The sequence below is a fragment of the Agelaius tricolor genome, unplaced genomic scaffold, assembly GCF_023055355.1.
Source record: "Agelaius tricolor isolate 1412-34295 unplaced genomic scaffold, bAgeTri1.0.p SCAF_6, whole genome shotgun sequence".
NCBI classification, from domain to species: Eukaryota; Metazoa; Chordata; class Aves; order Passeriformes; family Icteridae; genus Agelaius; species Agelaius tricolor.
The window spans coordinates 1177912-1203378 of NW_027269266.1; the positions used below are offsets into that span (position 1 = coordinate 1177912).

The 25467-nt window shown below is 39.9% G+C and overlaps 1 protein-coding gene across 1 annotated transcript; it reads right to left on the reverse strand.

The window, feature by feature from the left end:
• Nucleotides 1-3849: 3849 nt before the first annotated feature.
• On the reverse strand, nt 3850-24496 carry GHRHR (growth hormone releasing hormone receptor). Its single transcript, XM_071428495.1, has 13 exons — nt 24364-24496; nt 19330-19435; nt 18678-18785; nt 16993-17093; nt 14216-14313; nt 12601-12733; nt 11587-11740; nt 10183-10243; nt 10008-10077; nt 8404-8495; nt 7769-7898; nt 6273-6314; nt 3850-4393 (listed from the first exon to the last, which is right to left on the reverse strand). Exons 1-13 carry the CDS (start codon nt 24418-24420, stop codon nt 4271-4273), a joined length of 1275 nt encoding a protein of 424 aa, XP_071284596.1. The 5' UTR covers nt 24421-24496; the 3' UTR covers nt 3850-4270.
• Nucleotides 24497-25467: the final 971 nt, after the last annotated feature.

The window sequence follows — 25467 nt, forward strand, 5'->3', positions numbered from 1 at the left end:
CTGATCTCAATTTCAGTTTGCAGAGCTCTCCCTGACCAGCAGGGAACAGCAGAATCATCATTAAAGGATGTTCCAGGCTTGTTCCCAAGCCACCACAGACAGACAGGGACATCTCCCTTTTCCTCCAGGCACCACAGCACTTCTGGGATCTTACATGGAACAATTTCAGCTACAAATCGGTTCAGGTTAACAAATGATGCCAGTAGAATTTTTATTACAATAATCAATCTAAAGGACCTTTGGGCCACTTTTAATATTTTTATGTTTTTTCTTCTCCAGTGTCCTACTCTAAGATCAATGTCATCACTGTGGGAAATCCCTTGGAAGAGGTACCAAGGATTTGTTGCATCAGAGCTTGCATTATAATTCAAATAAAACAAAGTATTGAACAGTTATCTTTGCTTCACTGAAAATTGAAATTATTTGATGACATAAAAAACATAATAGTGACCTCTCCTTGATGTCAGATAAAGACAGAAGAACCAGGAGTGTTCTCTGATAGTTGTTATGGGATACACTGTTTAATTTTTTTCATATAAAATATATGCTGTTAGTAGAAGAGAATTTGCCATTAAACTTAGCAGTTACAGTGTGTGGGGAAGCATGTAAGGCACTAAGCTAGACAGAAAAAATCAGTGTAAAAGGGTTATTGCATGACTGAGTGAAGATGAAAAAAATAATGACAAAACTAGTGGGCAAAAGCCCAACAGAAAATGCCACCTGAATGTGAACATAAAAGAAACTAACCAAGTGCTCCCACAAAAAATGGGATATTTTCATTCAAAAAACTATTGGGAAGGTATTGCTTATTTTTAGGTATCTGGCAGGTGTTTTTGAGGATAGGACCAGAAAAGTTAACCAATAGCATACAATGAGTTGTGGTAAGACATTATTTTGAGGCCAAGTAATTTAACTTACACCTAAACAAGCAGAAACTTGAAAATTAACACCTTAAACTGAATTTCTTTTACTTCTGCAGCCTGCAGTGAGATCATCTCATGCCCCCAGACCTGGAAGCACCTTTTTATTTCTTTACTCATAGGATTATAAACCCTGTAGCAATTTGCACACCCTTGAATAATTTTCTGTCTTCAACCCAGCTTTTGTTGCTCTGGCCCTACTTCAAGTGAAAGCAAATCACACTTAGCCAAATTTATTCTTCAAAGGTTAAGGAGTTTCTGCTGCTTATACTTTTCATACTTTTGTTATCAAACCTTGCATGTGACAGACAAGAACGTGTAGAAAAATAATCTTATGTGATAAGTGTGCACATGCTCCTAAACTCATGTTAAGGCCATAAAAATAATCTAAATTCAATGCAATTCCCATCCTGAAAAGCTGAATTGCTTCAGTTTTTGAATCCTGCTCAACATTTTATACTCAATATAGGATTTAGTAAAAGTGTAATGCAATCCTAATCTCCATTTCATGCCTTGTCATAACTGATACTAATACTCTAATTAAATATTTTGAGTCATATCTGGTGATTTTAACCACTTCTGTTTCCAGTTTCAGCAATATCCAAGGAAATCATTCCCTAGATAATAGCTAAGGTTTATTTCAGGAAGGGAGAAATTGATATCTTTAAGATTCCTGCTCTTTTCAATGCTAGAAAAAGCTGAGATGACTGGAGAAGGACAAAGACTCCGTGTGTAATAACCCTATTTAGGTGACAATGGATGCCACAGGTACTGGAATGCAGCCAAATAATTGTTATTATAGGTGATACAAAGCCAATGGAAATTATTTGGACAGACCAACTGTTTTTGGGGTCAACCCCTTAATCCAAATTTCTCTAAAAAGAAGAGCCCCGAGAAGTCCCTGTGTTCATGTGTCTGCATATCTGTTACTAACCCATCCTTTTAAAGACAGAGTCAACGTGGAAACCCCATTTCAGAATTTCAGGGGCTAATTACAATCCAAAAAACCAATTTGATATGGTCAAGAGACTTAATATGACACTTTAAAACATTATTTGAGACAGGGAGACCAGAAAGTGCCATCACATATTCAGAAATCAGCTGAGCCTCACAGTGGTTGATCTGTTCAGGAATTTTATTTGATTTTTATTGCTTTTTGTCTTATGCTTTTCAAGCACGATGGTGTTCACTGTAAATTTGCTGATTTTCACACCAGCAGCAATGCAGCAGCTGCAAGAAATTTTCTATCTAAAGATTTATGGGGAGAGATGGGTAAAATTTATCTGTCCTTCCTGAGTTATCGTTTTAGCTGATAGAGACCATGATCTTTGGGAGGCTGAAAACCATTCCTCTCCAGGAAAGAGCTCATGTTTGCTGCTTATGCCACTTTTCCACCAGGGCTGGGGGCTGTGGGACACTGAGAGCCATGTGAAGGCTTCTCTCTGTTCATTCCTCCTCTCCACCCAGATCAGCTGGAATTCTTCTGGATAATGGAAGGAAACTAGTAAAAAACAATGTCTTGGGCTCCACATTGTAAAATGTGTTCCAAGGAGCCATTTCAGAAATGGAAATAAACAACTTCTCCCACCCTTAGGTCTGAATCCAGCCATTGCTGTAATTTTCACAGGTAGAAGAATAAAAAAGAAAAAAAAATTAAAAACAACACTTTAACACTTTTTTTTTAATCATTATTTTTTAAATTGGAAGAGGAAAATAATGGGCAGTGAACTTCTGTTCAAAAATTAGGTAAAGCAACATTCCATTTCTTCAGGTTAGCTGTAATTACCTGGACACAGCAAAGGGAAATTTCTGGTTTTTAATCAGATCTAGCAGCTCACTGAAATGCCCAGAAGAGCAGGATGAAGTGTATTGATGCAATGATCCTCACTGGTTGGTACAGCTTAACTTTCTTCACCCCTTTCCAAGCCCTGATATTCCCATCAAAAAGTTTAATCAATCTTTTAAGTTACAGGTTACAATAACCATTGTGGAAAAAAAAAACAAAATAAAACAAAACAAAACCACTCAAGTACAAACACTGGGAATCCAAGTTTATTTTCAAGCTTCTGAATCTTTTACAACACTGGAAAGCAAAAACAGTCACACATAAGAAAATATTTAGCAATATTCCCAGCAGTCTCCCAGTCCACATCCTGGGGGTCTCATTCTCTTTCTGTGCAAAATTTGGCTTTTTCTTTTCATTTCCTTGCAAAGAATTTCCTTAATGATTATCATATGGAGTTTTGGCCTTCCCAATGCCTCCCTTTCCTGCTACTCGGCTGTCAGGAATTTTCTAACCTGTAACTCCTGAAATAACATCAGAACCTGAGGGTGTTTTATGGTGAAATTGAATCTTTTTGCTACTTAAGAGACAATGCAAAAAGACAACATAAAAGGGCTTTTTTTTCTGATGCAGTTCAGCAAGACTTTGGGCTTCTTATTTATATGCCTATGGAATCAGAACATGGAACAAAGCTTGAAGAAGCTGGATAGACTCCAGCTCCCACTAAATTAGAATTTAATTCTGTTTTCCAGAGCTGGTCATCTATGGTGTCACTGGAGGATGCTACTGGTGTCCATTCACAAGTACTTTGTGCTCTGTCACCATCATATTTTCTGAAAAATTCCCTTGCCCAGGATTCTTCTCCTGGGAAGCTGAGAAGCCTCAGAGAAAAAGGAAAACAATATTATCTCATTTGCTTCTCCTGTGTTTTGCTGCTTTGGAATGTGGTTTGGAGATTGTTTATCCAACAGGTGATTGTTTGATTGGTTTCATGTGAATTGTTTTGACTTAATGACCAATCACAGTCAGGCTGTGACAGGACTCTGGAAGGAGTCATGAGTTTTTCATTATTATCTTTTAGCCTTCTGTCTGTATCCTTTCTCTATTCTTTAGTATATTTTAGTATAGCATTCTTTAATATAATATAATATAATATAATATAATATCATATCATATCATATCATATCATATCATATCATATCATATCATATCATATCATAATAAATTAGTCTTCCAAGAACATGGAGTCAGATTCATCTTTCCTGCCCTTGATGGGGGACCCTGAAAACACCACAGTGCTCTACCAGTGAAAGTGTAGAAGTGAACCAGAACAGGTGATTTTTATTTGTGCTGTGGTGCACACAGAGTTATCACTGAGAGGATTATTTTGTTTTAGAAGATTAATCAGGGTTTAATCTGTCCTTGCAATGCTTGTCCTGCAGAAAAGCCCCATGGTCAGAATTGGAGGATCCTTCTCCAATTTGCTCGGGATAAACTGTAATAGTTATGTTTGGTAAAATTTTGTTTGTTTGGTTGGATTTTTTCCCTCCAGAGCCCGAGGCCATTTTCAGCACACAGATGTGGTCATTTTCACCCCAGAGCTGGAGGGCACAGTCCACCTGGTCCTCCTCCACACTGGCACCAGCCCGTATCTCTTCCTGTGCCACCTCCGGCCGATTTCCGTTTGCACCTGAGGAACAAAAGGAAAAAGCTGCTTGAATTTTTGTGGTGGAATTCTTCTGGGGAGCAGACAGTGGGAAAGAAGCGGGACAGAAAAAGGGGCTAGAAAAGAATAAACCTTTTAGACATCTCTGGACAAGTTAGTTTCCTTTTTAGCTGATAGAAAGAAGTAGAATCCTGTCTCAGCACGGCCATCTTTCTGCACTGATGAAAACTTCTCCTGAAGTTCTATCAGTAGAAAGCTTGAGGTCTCTAGCACTGTAAACCATTTCTTCCATTTCTAAAAGATCTCAGCTTTTTTTTCATCTACCTTCTCCTTTTTTTTTAAATATTCCTATGAATATTTATTCTACCATCGATCTCACCAACGTAGCCTACACAATGAAATCTATTTTCTCCACATTGCCTGCTCTTTCTCAGTTGCTAAGGGATGTTTTCTTGGTTCCATCTGCTTCTAGAAAAGTGTAATCTGCAGCAAGCTTCTTAATCAGCATTCTCCAATTTGTGGCTGGGAAATAATGCTGCTTTGCCATCTGAGATGATGAGGGAAAAGCCAGCAGCAGTCAGGAGAGGTTTGCTGTGTGCTGTTGACAGCTGTGTCATTGTGTGTCATGTACTGGCATGTTCACAGGAGCACAGAGAGGGTCCAGGCCACCCACTAAAGCCTCCTGTCACATCTGATTCTTGTTAGGAGTGTGACTCCCCAGATGTTTAATAGGGAGGGAATTTCTGTATGGAAGTGCTGGGTGTCTGGATGTGCAGCTGTGGTCTGTGGTTAGAAGGGATTAGGGTTATTAATAAACTAATGACAGGATTTTTATCTAAACACAAGCATCATTAAACCAGTAATTCATGGCCATAAACCCAACCAAAAGGCGAAGAATGTTAATATATTTAAAAATATTTAATTTAATATTTCAGAAAATTCTGATAGAGTTCAGAAAGTTTGGCCCATGGCACATGTAGGTGATTAAATACTGTTTGAAAGCTTAATCAGCCCTTGAATTTAAACTGGAAAATGAAGGTTTAGCAATACAGTCCAGGGAGTCTAGAGTGATCAGGGGCAGGATTCATCTCCTAAAAACACCTTTGACCCTCCAGGGATGCCCTTTCTGGGGAGAAGGGTGGACATATGTGGAACAGGATTCTCCTTTTCAGGAGCTGCAGACAGAATCCAGCAGAGTGTTAGTCTGAAACTGAATCCCAGTCATATCCCAAAGGAGCAATCTCAGCTACTCTGGAGTCAGAAAATGAGGGAAAATCCCAGAGTTTCAACATATTCTAAAATGTGGAGGATAAACTTGCACGTTTTCTGTAGAATTCCTTTAAGATGCATTATTATCACATCTAGACTGGATATGGACACTAAGCTAAAAGACAGACTCCTCTCCCATCAACAGTAAAATTATGACTTATACATTCTAAACAGAAAATCAGATTTACCAACATGAAAAAATACTGAGATGCTTCATGAGACTATTAAAAATACTAAAAAATATATTTCACTATTGGGTAAAGGTATGTATTTAAATTGTTTCCAATTTAAACATAGACCTTCAGTACATGGAGATCCCTCTGCATCACTGAAGCAAATTGTATTTTCAGATCTGGACTTAGCAGGGGTTTTCCAAGCCCTGCTATAGGACAAAAATGTGCAGAAAGGATCAAAAATATTTGACAGAATAGCAAAGTAGTAAAAGTTCATTTCTCCACTAGATGGCTTCATTCCCATGAAGATCACTGAAATAAAATTCATCAACATTGCTACCCATGTAACAGTGATAAGAAAATGAAAGATTTGGTTATCTTTTGTATGAAATTGATTGTTAACTATATATTTGCCACTGAAGGCAGTATTGTGGAAAATATATCTGATATAGTTCCCTTACCTCTTGGTTCAGGAAACAGTAGAGAACTGCCACAATAAACCCCTGAAAAAGGCCAGAAAAAAAAAAAGTTTTGAGGGTTAACACAGTCTGAAAAAGCCCGTAACATTATCTGACTTAATGTTATGTGAATTAGTGAGTATCAATATAGGTGGGAGATTGCTGGAAGCTGAAAGATAATTTATGGATCTCCAATAAAGCTGAATGGCTTTAAAGATAAACACCTGGTTAGTGGCATTTCATCAAAATCAGGCACATGCTATGAATTCACAAATGTGATTGATGATTATGGAAGTGTGGTCCATTCTCCAGCCCAACTCACTGACAGCTGATTCTTTATGCACTCTAAAGAAAGTAAAACAGAGACTGCTGAAGCAGATCCATGGATGGGTCACACACCTCTCCAGCCAAATTCTGTATTTCTGTAGACTACCAGATGAGAGCCAATTCTGTGCTATTGAATGTGTTTGTTAAGATTCTGAACTGAGATAAATCCAGGACAAATCCTAGGAGGTCAAAGGATCTACATGACCAGATCCTGGCTCAACACCTTGACCTTTTATTCTATTAAATTATTCATTAACTACTCATTAGCTCAGTGAAGGTCCCCTCCCTGTACAGAGGGTCAGCATTGATGGACGGGGTTTGTTGGGCAGGACTGACACAGCAGAGTCAATCCTCAAGAGGAATAAACCAGCACCAAACTCATGGATTGCTGGTGATGCTCCCTGAGAACCATCCCATGAAGAATCCCATGGACCCATCCAGGGAGAGATCTGGTCCCTGGGGAGGTTTGGAGGCATTCCCACAACTGCTGCTTTGGACTGAGGCGCAGCACAGGGAACAGGAGGGAAGCAAAGGGAAATCAGATCCTGCCCAGCTCATAACTCAGGCAGCAAAACCACCTGGAGGGGACACCAGAGCAGGAATTTTCTTGTTGGCATCAAGCTCCTCAAGCTGTCCATGCCCTGTGTGCCAATCCAGAGCAGTGGGTGCCATCAACCCAATATTTTCAGGAGGGGAAGGGACGTGGCATTCCTTGGGACAGCAGCCTGTCACCAGGCACTGCTGGATGCTTATGTTTAATTATCAATTTATTCTTTAACAAAGAATTAGCAAGGCTGCTGGACACACAGCTTTGATTGCCTCTGGAGGATTTAAGTCAGCCCAAGTCAGCTTGAATTTGTTAGTGGAGTCAGGGAAGGCAGGTGGACAAGTACTGGTAGCAAGCAAGATTTTCCATGCTTGACTTTGGCCCCCCCATCCAATTTACACACTTATCTGAAATTTTGTATTTCCAAAATCTGGAGGCCAGCCTAGAGCCAAGCAGGATTTGTCACCTCTTCAGACATTTTAACTCAGCAGAGAACCAGGAACTTTGTGAGCAGACACTGGTTTCAGGATCTGAGGATTCTTTTTGTGCAATTCCTGTGATGAGGACAAAAGGCTAAAATAGAAAAACTGGTAAGAAGGAACCAAAGGACCTGTGGTAATTTTACCTGAAAAGATCCAACGCAGAGCTCCAAATAAAGACGAACCCCCAGGCTGGTATATTCTGGGAGGAAGTTGAAGACAATGTAATGGGTTCCAAATAAAGGAATTAGAAGCAGAGTTGACCTTGACAGACGTCTAGCACAGGAGATGAGAAGAAATAAGGTAATATTATTTTTCTGAGTAAAAACTAATGCACTCAGTGAGCCACAGTGGTGAACAGAAGTGAAAAAGAAACTAGTATATATAAATATATTTATAAAATAGAAGTAAATATGCTGTCTTCCTTTGCAGTTCTCATACAGAGAAAGGCAGATATAGAAGGTAATTTTTCCTGTCCTAAATAAGAGATTTAATTCCAATTGAATTAATTTCATTGTCTCCCCATTGATTTTAATTGGAAGGCAGACATCTGAGCTGATCTGAATAAATCCCATTGGCCAATATGAGGTGGCTTGAGTCTCACCCTTTGACTAATGTCCTTTGGAATGGGATAAGGTTGGGAATTCTAAAATTTAATACCAATTTAACTGAGCCTGTCTGTGACACTGAGCAAGTACTTCTCTGTTTAGAAAAGACAACATAATTTTTTATTATTAATATTGAAATAATTGATTTTTTAAAAAAATATTCCATACATTACCTGTACTGAGAAGAATTATTGAAGTTGATTTGTCTAGGGTCTAGTTTTTTCAGCAAAATTCTGATGATGTTGATAAATAGGACAAAATTGACCTGTTCATAACATTTGAGGGGTGAGAAGGAAGAAAAAGAAAAGGTTAATTTCTGATGGAAAACTTTGCAGAGAAAATCTGGTAAGTCTTCTTTTTTTATTTTAGTTACAATGTAATTTGTGCAGTTTGAATGTAAGGTTGTTAATGCTATCCCTGCTGGCAGCATGCAAGTATTTAAATAAGTTGCATTCCTGCTTGAAGAAATGGCTGAAGGTGAAAACTTGAGACTTTCACTTTGTTCAGCAAAATATTTTCATCACTTATGTTTTACCTCTTTTACCTTTTGTAGCACAAATCCGTTGGATTCTCCTCAGAGACAAACATTGCATTAAGTTCTGGCTGATCTCTCTGGGCACTATTAGTAGAATTTTTCTGCCTAAATACCTCTACAATGAGGTATTTCCATCAGAGCTGATCACCCTGCTCTGCCTTTGCAGTCAGTAGAGTACCAGCCAGGAGAGTGAATAGAGCTTCAGGTGGGCTTGGGGGCAGCTCACCTCCTCCCAAGGCAGATATTCAGGTGAATCTGAATCTGAAACTTGCCAGAAGTGCACATTTCCCTTTGTTGGCCCTGAAGGAGCCCTTGAGGAGCATTAGCTCAGCTCTAAAGCAGTCAGGGTCCATCCTAACTCGCAAATAAATTCTTCTGCAGTTGTAATTTGGCACAGCTTTATGCAAAGTCTGTGAGGCTGCTCAGTTTTTCATGATCAGAGGGATTCTCCCCAAGCATTTTTGGAGTGTCTGTGCACACCAGATCTTCCTTAGGTGAGGCTGAATGTTTAATTTTGTCTAAGAATGTCCTCATTTTACCAGAAAGTCCACTCTCATTCTATCCATTAGTGATGCTCTATGTGAATTCCAGCAGAAGAAATAACAGAGGTTGAAGGACATGAAATATTTTATTGAAACACAGCAAGCTCTGGCCAGAATTCAACTTGAGATTCTTCACTCACATTGTTTGTGTGTATCTTTAAGGTCCCTTCCAACCCAAACTCTGTGATTCCATAGCCCTCATTTGCATCCATCTGTCCTCCAATTAAATTAAGCTTTCATAGCTGACCTTAAGGTCATCCATTAACTGCTTTCTCAAACACTGCTTGGGTTTAATGACTTGTGAGAGTAAACATTTATGATGATCATTTAAAGCCCATCAGTTTATTCCATAAATGCCAGGCTCAAGAGCTGTTATCAGTTGTCAGCTCTGAACAGAAAACTATTTCCCTTGACAGTTTTGTATTAAAATTTATGTCTGATTCTGAGATCTTAGGCTAAAATTTTGTTTCAAATATAAGGAATATTTAGTCCACTAATTTGCTATTAATTTCAACTAAACTGACAGTTCTAGGAAAGTTTCAATTTGTTTGAAAGATGAACTTTTTAGTTTGCATTGGACCCAGGCAATTAACAGTAGAAATTTATCATTCCTGTTCCTACAACTCAGCAAAGAAACTCAATTTTAATTCAAAAGCCTTTTTTTCTTCTAAGTAATATCAGCAAACTGACAAGTACCTACCCCCACAGAAATTATAATTGGTCCTTTGATTAGCCACCAATAAGGAGAGCCTTGATTAATATCCCAGCATCTGTGAACATGACAATAAGTTTAGAAAAACATAAGTATGTAATCACTGCAATCAATTAAAAATATAACTCAAGGATGTGGAATAATGTGGGAAACAAAGACTTACGCTGTGTCTTCAAAGTAGAATTTTGTCAATATCCATATAAGGGTGAAAAGTGTTGGAAAACCTGACAGACATTGCAAAATAAGGTATAATTAATCCAATTGTCCACTGAAACTCTGGTGCAATGATACAGATCAATCATTTTTGAGAGCTGGAATTATCTTTTGGGGTCAGTTCCTGTAACAGGAATTGTTTTAAACACAGTCCCTAAAACACAAAAAGTGATTCTATTTGCTGAGTTGTCTGGCCTCTCTTAATCTTTGATGGCAACAGACGTGGGTTTCCCTCCCTGAAGCAATGAAATATTCCTCTGGCCAAGGGCATTCACCTGCCATGGAGGAGTGCTCTGCTTTTTCCTTCCCCAGCAACTCTCTGTGGGCACCCACTTGGTTTCAGATTCCTAAAACACCTCTGAGTGTTTTAGGAATCTAAAAATGAATTTATTCCAGACAACAACAAAATCAGAGGGGAGATGTTGCTGTTTCACTGTCCTGTTATTTAGTGGACAGAGCTGCTCCATTCATACAATATCTCAGTGCAAAAAATGGGCTGTAGAAATGCCAGGAATAAAAAAGTTCCTGATTAGGAAAAAAACAATTCCCTTTCCCAACCTGTGTAACCATTCTGCACAAAGAGAACAAGGCACATTGAATTCTGGTGTTTGTGATAATTCCTTAGAGGTGTTTTCAGTGGGGTGAAGAAGGCTGAGACTGCAGGATGTCTCTTTGTGCATTCTCAAATATAATTGATTTTCCACCCCTTTCACAAGGGCTTTATTGCCATAAAAAAACTTGATTGCTTCTGGCTAGTATGCACATAAAAATAAAATGGAAGCAAGGCCCAGGTTAGGTTCTTTAATTAGATCAACTGGCTTCCACATCCAGTATTTTTAATGGGAATGGATCATGGAATCATAGAATCATAAAATTGCAGAGTCATAGAACCATGAAATTATGGAATCATAGAGTCACAGAATCATAGAACTGGGGAATCATAGAATTGTAGAATCGTAGAATCGTAGAATCATAGAGTCATAGAATCATAGAACCATGGAATCATGGAGTTATAGAATGGCCTGGGGGAGAAGCCACCTTAAAAATCACCTGGTTCCAACCCACAGGACACCTTCCACTGTCCCAGGTTGCTCAGATCTCCATCCAACCTGGCCTTGGACATTTCCAGGCATGGAGAGTCCACAGCCTCCCTGGGCAACCTGTGCCAGGGTTTCACCACTCTCACAGTATGGAATTTCCCTGTCCCATCACTCCATTCCTTGGGAAAAATCCCTCTCCAGCTTTCTTGTACCCCTTGGAAGTTGCTCTGTAGTCTCTGTGAAGCCTTATCTTCTCCAGCCTCATTTAACACCCTGCCTTTTACTAATGTCCTTTAAAATTCGTAAAAACCTACCCCAGCCAAAGAGAACCAGCCACCAAAAATATCTTCTTCCATGAGAAAGGGATGAGAGCAGCAGGCAGTTCAGGTAGAGAGCCTCCACCAGCAGCCACATGAAATTGGTCATCATGAAGTAGTGACAGAAAACCACAGAGATCTTGCATTCAGTCTGAGGAACAGGAAAGTCACACTTTAGGCATTGCTTGGAGACACATCTCTTGGTTTGACCATGGAGGACACATCTGTGATATTGGCTGGGTTCTACCTAGAACAAGATCTCACTATTAACTGATGTTTAAACTGAGAGCTTCAAATGTAAAATGGATTTCTGAGTAGTAAGGCTTTAGCCATGATAACACTTTGGAATCCCCTCTGCATTTTGCTTTCCATCTCCATGTTAGAAATGTAACTTGGGCTCCTGAGCATGTGAGTTCTCTCACAAATTCACTGCCTTGAGTGTACCTTCAGTGTCAAATGCTCCTTGAATAAAGGTTCAGGGACCCATTTTTCTCCTTATGCTCAGCTCTAAAATTCTGTGTGGCTGTCAGCAGTGCAGAACCATCCCATAAACCTCAGCTTGAAAACCATTGCCAAGATCTGGGGCTGGATGAATGCTAAATTCATTGCCTGGTACCTTGAGTGCTTTGTGCTTTACAGATCAGAGCTTCCAACCAGAACAGGAAACCCAACATTTCCAGAAGAATAAGCTTTAAAAGTTGTTCTTTGATGTACTCAGAGATCTTCAATTTTAGACTTCAGGTTACTGACACATAACAGTGTAATGATACTACTTTGTTGCTATGTCAAAGTCCAAATTTCATTTAGAGAGCTGCAACATCACAAATGGATGCTTTAAGAACCTAGGAGACCATAATGTACATATTTATGGAAGTAAAATATACTGAATGAAAATTATATAATTTTCATTATCAGAAAAATTCGTAAAAAAGAGGGATGAAAAGTGAAACCATAAATAAATGGTACCTAAAAACATCAAATACCACAATATCCTGCTTTTCATGTGCTTACTGTGGAGAAGCTGCAGTGATCAATGCCTTCCTCCTGGAAAAGGACAGCATCCTTAATGAAAATGGCAATAGCCTTTAAGATGAATGTAAAAAAGAGCTGTACATGGATATAATTCCTGGGACAGCGAAGCCTCCTGGGAAAAAAGAGAGGTCACTCTGAGGTAATTAACTTTGTTGTGCTGCAGTAAATAAAATAGACAATAAACCCTTGTTTTATCTCAGGTACTTCCAGACACATTTAGGAAGAACATTTTGATCCACTGAGCTCTTGCAGAGAGAGGCAGAAAACTTCCTCATGTGATGCAAATCAGCCCCAATCTACATTTTAATCTCTTTACTTGTTAAGCAGAATTATAGGTTTTCCCTTACTTTGCCAAAGTTATTTTGATGAATTAAGTAAAAGCACAGAAGAGCTTTAAAACAATTTGGCACATCTGCTTTAAATTCAATTTGCACATCTACTCTAAATTCAATTCACACTTCTACCTTAAATTCCCAGTTAACTAAGATTAAATTTTTACTGTTATTATATACAGATTTTGAGGGAGTTATACAGCTTCATGCTTTCATTTGGAGATGAGGACTTGAGTTAATAATCAAAGTTCCACTAAAAGCCAAATTCTCTCCAGACCCAGTAATCTGAGGGTCACCTAATCTGAAAGTTCACCTGGAGTGTGCAGAATTTTATTGCTGACCTCAAATGTCAACCCCATTGTTAATTATGACTTTTTCCTCCCTATTACTGCGTCTCCTTATGTCCATTGTTTCTTTCTTTCCCCTCATTTGGGCTGGTTTGTTTTCCTGAGGTCAGAGTGGATGTCAATAAACATATCTGGTGGCTTCCAGACATGAACTAGGAACCAGCAGAGGTCAAGAAATTTTCCCTAGAGAACCCTGATTCTCACAGCATAATAATAAAACTCCTGCCTTTTTTTTTTCTTTTTCTATTTTTTTTTGTCTCACAGAAATACAATAAATAAATAAAAAAATTAATAAAATAAATCCCACATGGTGGCAGACATTAAATCTACATGAAATTATAAAATACTTTAAATACTCTTAATTAGACCTGAAAATATCTATAAATATGTATAAAATACCTAACTCAGTAAAAAAAAATTCTCACCAAATGTGACCAAATTCTGAAACTAACTTTAAAACATGTCTTTAGTGGTAAATGTTTCAATAGTAATCAATTCAATGAACAGGATAGGAACATTCATTCATTCAGAATCAAGTCCTTTGTGTATATTCTTATTAAAAATTCCCTGGAGCCATAACAGGCAGGCATGCATAGTTTATGAAAAAAATCTTCATTCCAGCCTAAAGCAAGTAAATTTTTCTGTTGGTTCTTCAGGATCAAAGTGAGTTGCTGAGTTTTGCCAAGACACAGCCTGGGTTTATTCCCCAGATCTGAATCTTATTCCTGGCTCTCTCTGATGCCTTTTAATTTCCAGCTTCAGTTTCATATTATTTAACCAACATAGCTGGAATTTTTTTTAAACTTTTATTCGCCTGAATTTCTACTTCTATGATTTTGTTATGTCTAATGTTGTCTTCCACAGTCTAAGAAATTAAGAACTGTGAAAAGAATCTTGGTTAGAGGACACCTTTACCTGAATGCAATCAGAACTGTCACAGCAATGATGAGGGAGGAGATGGACACGCTGTATCCCACAGTGTAGATGATCTTTATAGTAGAAAAGTAGGATTGCTAGAAAAGAGAACAATTTGTCACACAAGTTGCTGTTAAATGACAGGTTTTTACTAAATTGTCTCTTTTACTTTGTTTGGTGCTTCCATTCTGTTGACATCCCTGACTGCCTAATTTTCCCCCTCTTCTTTCCCACAGCAAAATTCAACTTAAATCACTCATTTTGTTTCTTTTGTGTAATCCCATTCCACAGTTGTGTGGATGCAGCCCAATCTGATGCTGAAATATGTATTGATCTGGGTAGTTTGAAGCTCATTCACAAAAACATAAAAACCCACACCAGTCTTCAAAAAGGCATTGTTCAAAATCTTACACAATTTTTATAAATGTTGTGTTCTGTACCATGTTTTCTCCCCAGCAGTTAGCAGGACAATGCTTCTGGCAGCATGATGAATACAGAATTCTATCAGCATTTCTCTATTTTTCTCCACTTTCCTGCTCTCTGCTTCCCTACTTCCATTTTTGCTGTCTATTCCTCCTTTCAATTTTTATTGTGTTGTGGTGGGTTGTTTTGGTGGTTTTTTGGTTTTTTTGTTTTTTTGGTTTTTTTTTTTTTTTTTGTTTTGTTTTGTTTTGGGTTTTTTTTGTTGTTGTTTTTTTGGGGTTTTTCTGTATTTTTTTTTCCTGGGGTTGTTTCTTTCCTCTGTTTTTCTTGCTGCCAAACTCAGCTGCTGCTCAGTTGGAATCCCAGTCAAAATCCATTTCAATTTAAGTGGCTCCTCTATCAGACACAATCCCTGAGTGAGGATAAGTTGACTTCAGCTATCACAGATGAAAGCAGAAAACAGAATGAATAAGCTCTAGGCTGCAAATCTAACTCCAGTCTAACATGATCTGTCTCTGGGGTCCCATTTCAATGCTTTTATTACCTAAAATCTGCACAGCTGTGCAGTGCATTCCTACAGTTCACTTGGGGAAAGGGAGATGCTCATTTTGAGCCTTAAATGGAACTTCAGGCATTATAAGACTGATATTTATTTAATTTATTTAGGTGCTTAAAAATTAGCTGCCTAAATATGAGTCTGTAGTAGAATGAGAAGAGCCTGGCCACGGTGTTGAGCTGTTTAATTATTAATAAAAATCTGTTTTTTCTCATCCTTTTACTTTTATAGTTAATGAAGGAAAACACTCTCAGAAGACAATCCAAGTCTTTAGAAAATGAGACCTTATTGGTTTCTGTGACCCACAAAAAGGATCTATCACTACAACTGCCTTAGAAAGAGCAGGTCATAGAATCATAAATCCTTTACTGGTTTGGTTGGAAGGGACCTCCAGTTTCATCTACTTCCAACTCCTGGATCAGTAGAGTGAAACCTTTTATGCCAAGGACTTTGCATCCAAGTGTGCAGATTTATGATTATCCACAGTCCAACCCAATGGGCTGAGCTGTTGTTACTGCTCAGAGCACAGCAGGTGCACCCTGAATTTACCTTCCAGTTCAATTTTATCCATAAGAAATCAGATTATCCTTTCTGGGAGCATGCCTCAGTGTGAATGCAGTAAGTGGGGACAGCCAAGAGACATCCCTGGAAAGTTCCCACCTGATCCTGACCAAAGCACTAAGACAGATCCATGGTGCAGAGATTGGCTCCAATTTTCACAGTATTCTTTTGAGACTGATGAAGTTAAATGGGGTGGAAACCAGGCATAATGGGGTTTTTCTGTCTAATGGGTGAACTGTGAGTCCTATAGGATTACCCAAATCTCTGACTATGCACAATTCCAGCCAGAGCTCACCGAAGTGCCTCAGAGCTCCAAATCTCGCCAGGAAGTCTGGATGCACCATTCCATGAGAAACATCAAAACTGTGCTAGGCTGGCCATAGCTGGCAACAAATCAGATGTGTAAAACAGAAAATAATCAACTTCTTAAGTGGATAAATCCACAACTGAGGAGTTTCCTTTAGGCAGAATAATGGAATCATTACAGAATGGGTTGGGAGGGATCTTAAAGAGCATCCAGTGCCATCCCCTGCCATGGGCAGGGACACCTTCCACCATCCCAGGTTGTGTCAAGCCCTGTCCAACCTGGCCTTGGACACTTCCAGGGATCCAGGGGCAACCACAGCCACTCTGGGAACCTGTACAAGATCTCTCCATGGTGATATGAGCCATGTTTCATCCTTATTAATTAAAGCACTATATTTTTCCTCTGCCTGTAACCTCAAGATATCACCAACAGTGAAAATCTGGCTGAAGAAATATGTCAAATTCTGATCTGCATTACAGAGATTTTGGGACTTTTTTTTGCCATTGTTGAATTAGATATTTAATGCAGCATGAGACACCCCAAACCCCTCTTTTCCTTAGATATTGCTAAATTTGGAACAGTGGTCTTTTAATAGCACACTTTCTGTACAGATGCTGTGATACTACAAGTTCATCTTGCTGACTGATATTACTGAAATGTCTTAATTCACATTTTATGAGCATTTTGTGGTACATCTTTGTCTGTTATACTTGTGAATTTACAGCTGGCTTTGTTATTGTTACACCTGAATAATAAAACATTCTCGGTTATCTTACAAAATAAGTGGCCAGAGTAAAAATTGGAATTATATCCCATACTTAGAAAGAAATTTCAACTTCTTTCTGAGTTTCTCTCTTCAGGGATAGAAAGGAATACTATAATATCAGCACACCACTCACATATTATTATTATTTGTGTAATTGAACTTACTTCTTCAAGAGGAATCTCATCTTCTACTGGACAGGCCACATGGTAGGGAGGGAATGGATCAGACCAGCCCTTTTTTGTGCAGTTTCTTTTTATCATCCCAGCTGGAAAAGAAGTCTTTAATTTTCTCAATGAGGGGCAAGATAATATGGGAAATAAAAGCCAGGAGAAGACCTCTGGCTGGTACAAAGTTGTACCAGGAGAAGATGATCATTAGCATCTCGCAGAGTCAGTAGGAAAATTTTCCTGTGCACATTCAGATACAAAACTTTTTATTTTATTTACAGACAAACAATGGGAAGAAGGGAGAGAAGAGGTGATGGAGTAGAGGTGGGAAGGACAAGGAAGGAATTATATCAGGCACACTGGAGAAGATTGGGAAGTACTTGCTCCATAAATTTCTGCTCTGCACAGCACTCACCCGTCCACCATATCCCTTCTCATTCCCACCTGCCCTGGGGCTTACTCTTCCCTAGCAGATCAGAAGCTGGGATAAGCAGCCCATTCCATGCTTCCACAAACAATATTTATGAGTCAGATGAAGGAGAAGTCAAGAATCCCAGGGCAGGAAATGAATCTGCACAGATGAAAGGGATTTTCCTTATCCCTCGGTTATAACAAGCATGTGTTGGATGTGGCTGAGGTTGGGCTTTGCAGATTCTTTTTCTTGTGGAACTGCCAAATCCAGGTCTTTCCTGGAAGGTGGTTTGCTCCTTGTGGGCTCACATTTTGTTACTGGCCACACTCACCCAGAGAGGGAGCAGAAACAAAGGCATTTGTTTGCAGTTTTGCAGCACATGTGCTGCTCCAAGGCCTAAATTCTGCTTTGAATCTCCAGCCTTGGTCTTTAAGAGCAATCACATTGTTCATTCCTCTGCCTTTCATTTCATCCCACACCAATCACAGCATAAATCTCAAGAAACCCCAAGCTTAAGTTCTGACCTAGACAACCTCCAGATGAGCTTTGAAGGAAACTCACACAACAAACTGATCCCAAAGCACATGGAAACCAAGGAATTACTTGTGGCATTCATATTTTCTGGAAAAATCCCTTTGCCCAGGGTTTTTCTCCTGGGAAAGTGAGAAGCCTCAGAGAAAAATGAAAACAATAATTATCTGATTTGCTTCTCCTGTGTTTTGCTCCTTTGGAACCTGTTTGGAGATTGTTTACCCACAGGTGATTGTTTCATTGGATTCTGCTGGGAGTTGTTTTCACTCTTTGGCCAATCAGGGCCAAGCTGTGTTGGGACTCTGGACAGAGTCAGGAGTTTTCATTATTATCTTTTTAGCCTTCTGTAAGTATCCTTTCTGTATTCTTTAGTATAGTTTAGTATAGTATTCTTTAATATAATATAGTATCATAAAGTCATAAGTTAGCCTTCTGAGAACATGGAGTCAGATTCATCATCCCTCCCTGCCACAGGGCACCCCACAAATACAATAATCACTCCTTGTGTTTCAGCATATTTTTGAACCAGGGCCTCATCAGAGACTATGGAAATCAAATCCAGTTATGGATAATCCTTAAAATATGAGAAGAACTGCTAAGGTCCCTCAGATCCTCCTAAAACCTTTGCAGTAATTCTCTGATCCAGCTCATGGGAACATGAAATTCTCTGTCTTCACCCTCCCTTTTTAGAAATGTTCTTGCCAGACACACATCAGAAATAACCATGGTAGGACATCACCTGGCTCCTTCATGAAGTGAAAGAGGATGTTTGGACATGGTAAGGCAAGAATCTCTCCAGCATCTGCCTCTGGCCAGCACAACAATTTGTCCCAAGTTCTCTTGCAACCTCAGACAGAAAGTGAAATATATTTTTAAGCATGGTTAAATTTGAGCAAAATAAAACCCCAAACCTTTTTAAACTCTGCCACTCCACCCCTTCCATATCTTATAAAAATAGTTTAGCCACAGTTTTTATTATGAGAAATAAACACCCCCAGAGTGCTATTTAATCTGCTTTAGTTAGACCCCTGTGTTAAACTGAGGTGAGTTTTCAGAAAGAATGCAATAAATGAAGAGTGAGGCTGGAAGAAAGATCAGATCACCATAATTGTTCAGGGGTTGCCCTATTTTTAAAGATTAACACATCCTCACAAACAAGCAAGCATGATGCCAAGGAATTGGACATGGTCACAAGGATTCACTCTGGTAAATATTTGAATGTGAAGGACTGTGGAAAAATAAAAAAAAAATGGGAAAGAATGGGAGTAGATGGAAGAAGAGCTGACAAGACAACAGCTTGTGGGAGCATAAATAAAATTCTCATGTCCTTTGGCAGCCTGGCCATGTCCTGACTCTGGTCCTTTCCCTCTCCCTCACACATGGATGGATACCTGGTGATGTTGCATTTCCATGCTCTTGTGGGGCATCCAGACATTCAGCCTCCTTTTTCTTCAGCTCCACCATAAAATCACATTCTGGGTGGACATTCCCAGCAACCTACCAGGAGGAGAATTTGGGGGGATTAGTTAGAAGGGATTGGATGGGATCTTGTCAGGCATTAAGTCCAGACCTACTTTTGCATCTAAAAAGGTTTAGGGACACAGAACAGTGCTTAGGGTTTCCATCCAAAGGCTGCTTGTCTCTGCACAAGCTGGTAGTTACAGCTCTGTACTGAAAAGTTTATCAATTCCTCTGGCTACATCCAGAATAAAAGATCTCTTTGCTAGAGCCTGAGTTTGAGTGCAGGATTCATTTACACCCTAACTTTAGCTAGACCCTGTTAAATAAGGCCCCAGAAAAGCACAATGCCCCTGATCAGGCTCATTTTCTTATCAGTGCTGCAGGAAATGCTGCAGAACCTGTGCACAGACAAAGCCCTGCCAACCTCCAAAGAAGCATCATCATGAAATCACAGACAATTACTGCAAAACTGTCACCTGAAAGAGCTCTTCACTCCAAAAGGAGTGAATCTGTTCTCTCCTTTCTGCCATCTGCCTTTCTTTACACAGGGTGGGAGGCAAAACTCCTTTACTGGAAAATAAAAAAGCATTCTGCACCAAAGCATTTGTTGGTTTGGTATGATGGCGTGAAGAAAAAAGTGACACCCAGGGTTTGAACAGCAGGAGACATTCAGTTGTTTAGTCCTTATTTAGACTCATATGGGAACCACAGAAGGATCTGAAGGTATACAGAGAACTTTGGGCAGTAAAGGACAAAATCTGCCCAGGCTGTTACACCCAGGATGCTGAGGATGCACCACCGGGCTGAAGTGTACAGGACTATTTCACAAAAATTAAAAAATGTGTGGTTGTCCAGCCTTAACCTCTGTCCCCAGTCCCAAAAGATGAGTTGTGATCAGAGACACTCTGACTTTTATCTCTTCACCCTGGCCACTGGTACTGGCATGCTCTGCATTTGTGAATATAGACACAAAAACACAGAGACAAAACAGAAAATGAACCCAGGATGAGACTTGCATGGTAAACAGGTGGCTGGCATATGGCTCAGTTTTCTTCCACCCATAGAAGATTAATATTCAGGGAATTTGGAAAATAACTCTCTGGCTTTCAGTTCATTCAGAGGGCAGATTGTGTCCTTTCCCCTCCATGTCAATGTCCATGTCTCCTGTTGGCCTGCAGAGCATTTGAACTGCATATTGACCAAAAAATCGAGGCTCTCAGGCTGCTGGAGAGCAGCAGATTAATTACACAACATTTGTTTTTCTGGGGTTTGGGCCCTGGTAGTTAAAAATGTCATTATCTCCACATGTTTGCCCTGCAAGATCATCTGCTTCTCATTTACTGCACTTTTAGGAGGATGTGGTTTTCCTGCCAAATTTGCAGACAGCAGTGCCATGGATCAGTTTAAGGCAGCAGTGAAAAGCAGAGCTCCTTCCCCAGGCTGAATGGAGTTTGGTGTGTGTTAGAGGAGGGGAACTTGGATGAATGGAGGGATGGATGGATGGATGGATGGATGGATGGATGGATGGATGGATGGATGGATGATGGAGGGATGGATGGATGGATGGATGGATGGATGGATGATGGATGGATGGATGGATGATGGATGGATGATGGATGGATGGATGGATGATGGATGGATGGATGGATGATGGATGGATGATGGATGGAGGGATGGATGGATGGATGATGGATGGATGATGGATGGATGATGGATGGAGGGATGGATGGATGGATGGATGATGGATGGTGGATGGATGGATGGAGGGATGGATGGATGGAGGGATGGATGGATGCATGGATGGATGGATGGATGATGGATGATGGATGATGGATGGATGGATGGATGGAGGGATGGATGGATGGATGGATGGATGGATGCATGGATGCATGGATGCATGGATGGATGGATGGATGATGGATGGATGGATGATGGATGGATGATGGATGGATGATGGATGGATGATGGAGGGATGGATGGATGGATGATGGATGGAGGGATGGATGGATGATGGATGGATGATGGATGGATGATGGATGGATGATGGAGGGATGGATGGATGGATGGATGGATGATGGATGGTGGATGGATGGATGGATGGATGATGGATGGTGGATGGATGGATGGATGGATGGAGGGATGGATGGATGGAGGGATGGATGGATGGATGGATGGATGATGGATGATGGATGGATGGATGGATGATGGATAGATGGATGGATGGAGGGATGGATGGATGATGGATGGATGGATGGAGGGATGGATGGATGGATGGATGATGGATAGATGGATGGATGGATGGATGCATGGATGCATGGATGGATGATGGATGGATGGAGGCATGGATGATGGATGGATGGAGGGATGGATGGATGGATGGATGGATGATGGATGATGGATGGAGGGATGGATGATGGATGGATGGAGGGATGGATGGATGGATGGATGGATGGATGGATGATGGATGGAGGGATGGATGATGGATGGATGGAGGCATGGATGATGGATGGATGGAGGGATGGATGGATGGATGGATGGATGGATGGATGATGGATGATGGATGGAGGGATGGATGATGGATGGATGGAGGGATGGATGGATGGATGGATGGATGGATGGATGGATGGATGGAGGGATGATGGATGGAGGGATGGATGATGGATGGATGGAGGGATGGATGATGGATGGATGGAGGGATGGATGGATGGATGGATGGATGGATGGATGGATGGAGGGATGGAGTAGAGCACAGACACTGCCCTGCCCCAGGAGGAGGAGATCTGACCTGTGAGGTGCCCCAGGGGTGTCATGCAGATCAGTTGAACCAGGGGGTCTAGAGAGACCCTCCATTTCTCTTCACTAAGAAATGCAATGGCAGGCAGAATTACAGAAAATTGGCATCTCTCTTGAAAAGCTTTGCTGTCTTGATGCCTCTTTTCATGCCAACATATATTATTTCTCCCCTTGTGCTCACCCTGGACAGTGACTGCAGGAAAATTCCCTAACCACAGTGTATGACAGCTATTGCAAGAAGCAGCTTTATTAGTCAGTAGAAAAAACAGTCAAACCATTTACTGAAAATCTCTTTTACAACATTCTCTTGGTTCAGTGAACTGTGCCCAGAAAAACCTCAGCAGGAGGAAATGCACCCATTTTCACTATTCTAAATTATTTCTCCTGGCAAAAAAAGCATTGCGAGATTTTGCCTGGCAAAACTCCCTTTGCTCTCTGAAATGTTCATGGCAAGAGCAAAGCTTGTTTGGCTCATTCACCAGTCCAGGAAACTCCAGGAAAGTCTTTTTTTTCTACTTTTACTTTCTAAGTCTCCAGACTGGGAGAACACTTAATTTAGCACATGCATCTCAAATGTAAAGATGAGGCTGATCCAGTACCAGGTATTTAAATTGTTGCCTCTTCCTTCAAGAAGAGCCAGCCTTAGGAGGTGCTGTCACAGTTTATTTTCAAGTCAGCACTAACCACTGCCTGAGCAGACACTGAGTGCCAGATCTGATATGACAGAAACTCAGGTTAAATAAACTAAAAAGATTTATTCCACTCCCAGGCTGTGTATTAGGTATATTTATCACCTCAAACCACTTTACCTCTAGCAGACCCCCAGTTTAAGGAGATGAGAGTCAGTCTCTTAAGCATTCCAAACCTCTCCAGGAGCTGAGTTCATGTTGTCCAGAGAAAGCACATGAAGAAATTACACCCACAACAAAAACAGAGAGCTGCTTTTCCACCATTTTATACTCAAATGAGGGTTGTTCACCTATCCTCTAGTATGCAACCCAGGGTAGGAGATTTTCATTCTACACTAACACATAGACTTGGTTTTGATCAGTATATAATTGTATATATAGTAATAATTAATAATAATAATAATAATAATAATAATAATAATAATAATAATAATAGTATAGAAAGCAACCCAAATTTGTAGAAGAAAATTCTGTTTCTCTTGGATAAATGAGGCAGGTTCTTATGGAGACCTTCAGTCATATGTTTAACCATTAGCACTGAATCCTGATATTCTACTTAGGAACAATCACACTGATCTATTCCCACTACAGAGAAGTGGGTTTGTCACACAGGTGATACAAAGGAATCTCTTGTTTCACATCAGTAAAAAGTCTGTTCAGTCATTTCACAGTGGTTTATTTTCCTCAATGAAGAAAAAAAAAACCCTCAAGCTGCTGTGCCACCCCTCATGAAATGTCCCTTCAGGGAAGAGATTCCCAGGAAAGAAGAAAAGGATGTAGAGGAGGCATGGCAAAAGGAAGATGCTGAAGATGTGATTGTTCTCAAAAGCAAAGATAATATCCTGCCCCTGATTTGCACAAACCTTTCCTGATACTGGTGTGATCTTGGTTTGCCAATCTCTGTCCAAAGTGAGATATCAACAAGACCTCCAAGCTTTCTAATGGCTTTGGATTTTTCTAAATCTACTCTAAACATCCCTGCTGGTTCCACTCCTTTGTTACCTGCAGCATCTCTGCTGCTCACATGCCAAATAATATCAGTGCTACCACCAAGGCAGATGAAATTGTAACAAAAGAAACTCTGCAGAATCTGAAATTAAAGAAAACTCTATCAAAACTCAGCTGCTCTGGTGTAACAGCCCTCCTCCAGTTTTTTCTTCTTTGTCACTGTCTTTCAGAGCCCACACACAAAAAATAAGAGTTTCTCTTTATGTGTTTCTCTGTACTGAGTGTGTCATAAGAAAGCAGAGAAATAAACTGATATGAAGATCCCACAAAGTGGGTCCCTTCTGCTGCTGTTCACACTTTTCATTGCATCTTGCCTTGTTTAACTGGAATCCAAAGCAAACAGAGAGAAAAGAGACTCACGAAAAAAAAAAATTAAAATAAAGCTGTATCTGACCATCTGCTCCCACAAGGAAATGAACAATTATTGAAACACAATGAAGTAAAAGCTTTTTTTTTTTCCATGCAATTACTTACAAGCACTGCCAGACTCAGGGTGTGCAGGGCACAGTGATATAAAGAATAAGAGTTCATGTTCCAAAGCAAGAGCCAGACCTCACTTCTTCAGCTTCTCTTAGCATCTTTCACCTGCTTTTTGGCTTCTCTTTCTCCTCTCAGTTGCTGATTTGAAGCATTTATCTTTTTGCACAGAAGTGACGTAACAGGGATGTGAAGTGGGAGATAAATATTAACAATTCTCCACGCTGCATTCAAGCTTTGCAACTTTTTGATTTTTCCCAAAGACTGGACTGGATGAATTGAGTGATTGATGCCAGGATTATGGAAATTCTCTATGATCCTGGCAAGACTAATTCCTTTCTTTTAATACAAAAATAGTTTTGGGGGGATGGACAGTCCTAAATGTTACTAATCCCATATTAAATCAACATGATTGGCATAAGAGAAACACTCTCCTAAGAGTTAGTATCAATTAGTTAGTATCAATTCATTTTTTATAATGAAACCTTTTTCTTATATGGGTCCAGTGTATCTGGGTGTTTTTATGGAGTGTAATGACTGCCATGCTACACTTTAAAATGCAAAAATCAAAGCCTCCTGACAGGCACACGAACACAAATTTTGCTGCGTACCTGTTTGGGCGTTGAGTTGAAGGCAAAATTCACAGAGGATTCTTCCCAGTTTGCTTCAGACTTCTGAAAGTTCAGTGTCTGAATGTCAATGAGTTGAGTCCTTTAGCCAAAGTCTAGAAATACAAACACTCAGCTCATTCATCTCATCCTGAGCTTCAAGGCAGGCCAGCAGAATTCCATTTCAGAAATACCCATTCTTACTCAGAACTAAAGGGAAATTTATTTCATTTGTCTCTCAGTTTGTATCATCTTGATATCCTCTTGAAGGACTTCAAATTCCCCATCAACATTAGGCAAGTGTCAACATTGCAAGATCAGAGACTCAAAATATGAAATCTCTTTCAAATATCATTCTCTGTTCTTCTATTCTCATCTCATGTCAGTCCTTAAATTAATTTATAACCCCCAGCTCCCAGCTTTCCACACAAAAGTCCATCCTACAACCCTGTTTTCACCTCTGGCATGGCTCTTTGTCCATCAACCCTGCTCA

Excerpts from the sequence above, each read along its gene's own strand:
- GHRHR (XM_071428495.1), bottom strand. The coding sequence starts at position 24,420 with ATGAACTCTTATTCTTTATATCACTGTGCCCTGCACACCCTGAGTCTG. Across the intron at positions 10,244-11,586 it reads GCTGGTTCTCTTTGGCTGGG|GTTTTCCAACACTTTTCACC; the intron begins GTAGGTTTTTAC and ends AATGTCTGTCAG. Across the intron at positions 10,078-10,182 it reads TTCTACTTTGAAGACACAGC|ATGCTGGGATATTAATCAAG; the intron begins GTAAGTCTTTGT and ends TCATGTTCACAG.